General features: G+C 25.4%; 2 protein-coding genes across 2 annotated transcripts; one reads left to right on the forward strand and one right to left on the reverse strand.

Moving 5' to 3' along the window:
• Positions 1–450: 450 nt before the first annotated feature.
• Positions 451–2,054, forward strand: PVX_007080 (variable surface protein Vir 28, putative; the record flags this gene model as incomplete). The annotated part of the gene is made up of 3 exons (XM_001612494.1): positions 451–477; positions 608–1,800; positions 1,919–2,054. 3 exons carry the CDS (start codon positions 451–453, stop codon positions 2,052–2,054), a joined length of 1,356 nt encoding a protein of 451 aa, XP_001612544.1.
• Positions 2,055–5,557: 3,503 nt separating this feature from the next.
• On the reverse strand, positions 5,558–6,646 carry PVX_007085 (variable surface protein Vir24-related; the record flags this gene model as incomplete). Its single annotated transcript, XM_001612495.1, has 2 exons — positions 5,558–5,713; positions 5,837–6,646. 2 exons carry the CDS (start codon positions 6,644–6,646, stop codon positions 5,558–5,560), a joined length of 966 nt encoding a protein of 321 aa, XP_001612545.1.
• Between the last annotated feature and the right edge of the window lie 258 nt (positions 6,647–6,904).

The following is a 6,904-nucleotide window of genomic DNA, read 5'->3' on the forward strand; positions in this document are numbered from 1 at the left end:
AATATTAACAATATTTAGTATTATATAATTTATTTAAAGGATATAAAGATAAAGAATTAGTTATTATAATATATATTATTATGAAATTCCATCATACCCATAAGTTCTTTATTTCACTATACACTATAACATCTCCTTTACCATAAATCTATATAAATGCTATATTACATTTCCTATTTTTATTTTATGATGAATTTATTATGTTAGGTTAATTAATGCATTGCCTTTTTTTATAATATTATTAATTATATTTTAAATCGTAGCAACATATTAACAGAAATATAATACATATCTAGAATTGCATGATTATAATAAAATAATACATAAAATACATTGTATATACTTTATTTCTATTTCATTCTATCATTTTGGTAAATAATAAAATATATATTGACACATTCATAGATTTCAGTTAATTGTATTTTTTCAAAAAAAATAAAAAAATAAAAAATGGAAAAGCATGCAACAGATGAAGTGGTAATTTTTATTTTAAATATATATATCTATTTAAATAAAAGTTTTGTGCGTAATATATAACAATAAATTTTAGATCATAATGTTTTGATTTAATCTTATATATGTTTTAATTGATGCTTTTTTCATTTAGTATCTTAAATATAACGACTACCGTACTTTAAAAGAAAAGTTCAACAGAAATCCGAATTACGAATACGATTTAAAATCGGATGATATTCTTAAAACATATACTGTTGAGGAATCTATCAAATCTACGTATAAGGATGCTTATAAGGAGTTATTTAGACATTTGCACGATGGTACAGTTATGTCACAATATATGATAAAGGGTTGTAAGTATATTAGTTATATGTTACATAATGAAGTAATAAAAAAACTTAAATATGATTATAATTTTGAAACTTTTAATATTTTCCATAATTTCGTGCAAGCTTACTATAAATATCAGAAAAGTTATAATAATTTATGCTTACCAAATATGGTTTACATAGATGATTATAAGTATAAAAAAATGGATGCCTTATATCGGTTGTATGATAAGTATACTAAGTTTGTATCACCCAAAATCCCTCGAAAAACCTCATCCTGTGAAGATCTTAAATTTGTTGTTCATTTATATAATGATTATATAACTGATAATAAATCTACTAGCAAATATTTGAATGACATATTAGACGATTTTGAAAAGCTTCTTAGAAGCACTATAGAGAAGCATAAGAATGGTTGTACATATGATTATACTTTAACACCTATTATTAAATTCATTGAGGAAAATACACAACAACATATTAAGGACAACCAAGAAACACTTGAAGCAATTACATCAACAATAATAGAAAAACCATCATTAACACAACAACCTGAAGTAACAAGTCCCCATGATACATCCAGACATAATGAAGGAACCAAAATAGAATCGGAAACATTAGCTTCCAGGGAATCAAAAGGCATAATAACACACGCCCTAGAAACACATCAAACAGAAGAAATACATCGTGCTATTAGAACAGGAGATGATCAAGAAAGAGAAATTGTAACAAGAGCATTACCTGATGATCGAACACTAAGAACATATTCCCTCTACGATCCATTAGGTAAATTAGGATTAATTCCTGGAGGAAAATCATCAGAACAATTAACATTGACACAAGAATCATCATATAATCCACAAAATGGATTGGAAAAAGACCAAAAATTCCTGGAAAATGTACGCAATACTATTACTGGTGTTTTAGGAGAAGTTGATCCCGTACCGGTTGTTGGTGTATCTGGTGGGATGGGTGCTTTATTTTTACTTTTTAGGGTATTAAAAATTTTACACTTGTAAAAAAAAAATTTTATAGTACATTTAAAAAAAAATAGAATTATCATTAAATTAATTCATAAAATTCTACATATATCTTTTTATATATTAGTATACTCCGGTTGGATCCTTCTTCAGAAGAGGAAGAGGACCAAGACGTCGAATCCCTAATAGTTTTATTGGACATATACCAGGAGCGTTTCCAGAATATGATGAATATTATGACGGACATTTTACACACGGTCCAATTAATATATCATATCGACCTGAATAGAAAAACTAAAATATTTATTCATAGTGTAAGAGTTCTTTTAAAACGTTGATATTATAAATATAAAAATTATTATTCTATAACTATATATAAACAATTAAAATAGAATATCTTCATTAAATACATATTATTTATAAAAAAATAAATCTAAATATTACGTAGTTTATAATATAATATCTATCCCCATTCTACCTGTATATATTTTCATCATGCGAAAATGTCTTAAAATGAAAATTTTTTACATAAAAAAAAATAAGTTATATCATAGATCCATTTATTTACCTTGCAAATGATACATAAAAAAACTATTAATAAATTGTGCAAAAAAAAAAAAAATTCTCAATTATTACAAAGAAAAAAGAATTCCTACTTATAAGTATATAATAGAATACATATATAGTTGTAATATATAAATATTATAATTTTTTTATTATATCCCTGTAAAATAAATTAATAAAGAGTATTATTCATCTCAATGCATAAGATGTTTTTCATGATTAAAAAAAATAATAATAAATGTAGTACATATAAACAGATTGACCCATAATATGAAACTTGCGAAGAAAACATAATGTAACAATTATATATTTAAGCATAGTGTAAAATGATATGACCTCATAAGCTTACAAACGGAGAAATCATGAGCAGTTTTAACAATTAAAAAATTTTGCATAAAAAATTTATGTAATTTTTCTTCGATTATCCCCTTATTATTTTAAAAACAACAACAAAAACGGATTATATTATGCTATTTAATTTATATATAATTTTATTTTCTTCTTTTTATTATTACGTAATAATTGCATTTAACCTACACTATTAACATTACAACTCCTTATATAAATGTTATTAACATATATGTTTAATCTCAATCGATAAATATATAGAAAATAAATATTTACTCTAACGCTATTAAATCCAAATTATGTTGATATTTCTTATCATCTAATTCATAAAGTATAATACATTTAGTAGGTCCAGAATATTTAGTCCAAATATCACTTATTTGACCGATCATTTTATGAAGATCATGCTCATCATGAGCTTTAAACATGTCATATATTTGTTCATACATCCACAAATACAATAATGTGCATTTAACCGAATTCTCAAATCCGATTAATGATATTTTGTCATATTGCTTTAACTTTCCTGTAAGTTGCATGCAGAAGATCTTAAAATTACTATATTTATTCTCTAATTTACTATTCATACCATCTCATTGATCTTGGTCTTCTATATCCGAGGATCTATATTCCATCCTATTAAATCTACCATAATAATAAGAAGCCATCGAAATATCTGAATCATTCAGAAAATTAAAAAAAAATATAAAATAATAGTGAAAACACTGTTTCCGACAATTTACTTAGCATTGTTTGTATGTCATTTTTATATATAACGTTAATTTAGATAAAGAGATTCGCATCGCTCATACATACTGATATATGAAATGAACGTTTAAAAGTGTAACACTCATGTGGTATAAAATACACAAAAAGTAAATATCTATTATAAGTGTAGTAGCATATGTATTCTTAAGAATTGCACACATTTTCTAAAAGCAAATAAAACAAATATCTTAACGGTAATTTTATAACAGCATAAAAAAAAGGTTAATTTGACATTTCGAAGAATAAAACGAAACCGTTCATATATAAATAAATGCAACAAAAATTTTAAAAAAAATATATTGGTTATTGTTTTAAATTAACATAAAAAAGTAATAATCTACATTTAAATGACAGAATGTTATCCAGTGTTGTGAGTCGAAAGATAAAGATATGTACTGTGTAAAATGGTAGAAGCATCTTATAGAGAATAATTAAGCAAAGCTGACATAAACACCAGTAATTTATTTTTTCCCTTTTAGACGGTATTATATTCAGCACAACAAGGTGGATCGAGAATTATTTTAAAGAGAAATATGTAGCAATGTAAAACCGAGTAGCTTGCGTCTATCTCATTCTTTAACACTAATACCATCAATTAAATCTGTACAACGCTATTGTACATTATTATTTGCAATTTTGAATAAGTAAATTTAAAATATTTATATATACCGCATTCATATTATTATACATGGTTGCACTGACTAAATGCTATTTCAAAGAAAGAAGTGGATAAGCACGTTATCTTATCACTCATAACATTTCTATATTAGAAAAAATATCTTAAAAATATGAACTCACATTTTATAATAATCAATATAACACACTATATATAACGCCTTAAATAAGCAATGCTTTATATCAACTTTTCTGGTGAATCCTAAGCAAAGCGTCACATTTCGCAAAATATGTGCTACGCAAAATATACACTTTTATAAATAATAAAAATTTCCCTCTAAATGATCCATAAGTGAAAAAGAGTAAACACCATGTCATTCGTAAATAAAAACATTTACCTAATAAGTATTTAAAAATAAAACTAAGAAATGCCTCTGAAATGTGCATATTTTAAGAGTAAATATAATGCCAAGCATTGTACGCTATTAAAACAAATAGCCTAATATTTATGAATATTTACTAAGCTTGATGCAATGTATAACTTATTTTAATTGAACTTAGAATAACTATACATATTTCCAAATTTATTGAAACCATTATTTTTTTCTTTTTTACGTTTTTATATAATTTGGCAAACGTCTCTTCATTACTAAATGGGACAACAAACATAATAACTTAACAAGTTAGTGCACATATTTTGTAAAAAATGAAATAAGCCTGCATATAAAAATAACGTAATTAAAACAAATTGTGCATGTGAACGCTCCATGCAGTATGTTATCTTTAAAAACATTTCTAATGAAATATAATGTAAAGTTAAAATCGCATATTGTGTGCATGTAGGTAAGCTTATTAGCCAATAAAAGTAAAATGTCTTAACGTAATAATATTACACAAATTATGTCTTCTTCAGCAGAAGTATTTTATGTAGAACATTTTTTATTATTAATAAATTATGACATGTTAACGGATAATTATTAAATATTATATGCACACATAACTAAAAAATAGTGTTAGCAAATTGAATAGTTTAAAAAAAACAAAAACAAAATTATTACATTTAAAATATTAATTTTAAGTTACGAAAACAATTGAATGTGAGTTAACATAGTAATATTTATGTAGCAACAATTTATTTGAGTAGTTTCTGCCCGATTTWAAAGTATACATTCTAACGTCACTTATCAGTTACTTTTTTGAATTGTATATAGTGAACTAGTTCCATAAATGTATAATTGTATGCTGTCCGTTTTATTCGATATAAACGTTTGTCACATTTTAACATATATATCGCTGCACGAAATAAATGTATGAAACATTTCTACATAATAGATTCTCATTCCTATAACTTATCTATCTCGAAATTAACCACTTTAGCATTTACTCTCTTGTTAATTTATTCTACTCCACTTTTGTAAAATAGCCTTAAGGTAATGACCTACATTTATGTATTTTATTACGATATCCTCCTTACACATACTATTAACCAAATATAAATCATCCAGGTTGGTAAGCTATACGTGCCCGCCTATTCTGGGGATTTACATTTCTCGACCGTAATCTCTGATCTAACATTTCCTGTTCAAATTCTTCATAATGATTTATACGCACATGCCTTCGATTTCCTTGCATCCTGGATCCTAGTGGAGTGAACTATTTTGTAAACAAAAAATGCAAAAAATTTGTAATATGTTTGTTTTACAATTACCTTTTTATGCAAATTAAATAATAAAAATGGTTATTAAAAATACATTTTTAACACTATATAGTGTTTACTTTGTAAAAAACGAAAAAAAACAGGGACGCTCCCAATAGGCCAAAAGCAGCCAATACAAAAGTGTAGAAAAGGTCAAATATTGGCGTATCATCTGCAATCATGGGGGTCTCAGAATGGGTAACACTACTTCTGTTTAATAAACTTTGTTCCTTCGATTTCTCTGTTATATCTTTAGCATAATAATCAATGAATTCAGGTTTCTCTACTTTTATAAAGTTTTTACGGATATCTTCAGGGTCACATGATAAATGTACGTAGAGTTCATACGGATTATACTTATCATCGCATTTAAAGAACTCAGGACATTCGTTCGAATATTCACCATTACTGAAATAAGTACAGCACTTACCTAGGTATTTTGCATATAGCTCATTAATTTTATTGAGATTTTCACATTTTATTTTGCACGTATCCAAATTAGTATCTTTTTTGCTATCAATAGTGCATTCATAATTCCTAAAATAATCATGCAAAAGCTTCCATTCGTTCCATTCATCTAGAGTATAATCAAAATAAACATAACAACCTTTATCCTTAAATTCTTTCATATTAATACGGTTCACCACCTTATAGAGTTCCTTCATAGCAGGATTTGTATAACTATAATTAGATTTAATGCTATACAATTTATTTAATTGCTCATAAACCCAGTAAACAAAATAGGAACATCCGGTACTACGCTTTTCTTTATTCTCTAATTTAGACACATTTGTTAAATTTCTTGCAAGCTTCATACACAGATTACTGACCCCTTTGTAAGTTCCATTTAACGTAGTTATTCCATTACAGTGATCTTTATATTTCTCCATATCGTTTTCTTTATTAAATTCTTCGTATAATTTATGAAACTCTACATCCTTTAAAACATTTTCCTAATATTTAAGCCATAAAAAAAGTAAATATATACACATTCAAATACTTAATTTAAATAATTAAAAATTTAATGTTTTAAATAATCACGAAATTATAAACGTAAAAAATAATAAACAATTGAATTAGCAAAAAAACAATAATGATTTTTTTTAGAAGTATTTTTGAAAAATCCACTTACATTTTTTGCACTCTTT

Source organism: Plasmodium vivax, genomic scaffold, assembly GCF_000002415.2.
Source record: "Plasmodium vivax scf_4140 genomic scaffold, whole genome shotgun sequence".
Lineage (NCBI taxonomy): Eukaryota > Apicomplexa > Aconoidasida > Haemosporida > Plasmodiidae > Plasmodium > Plasmodium vivax.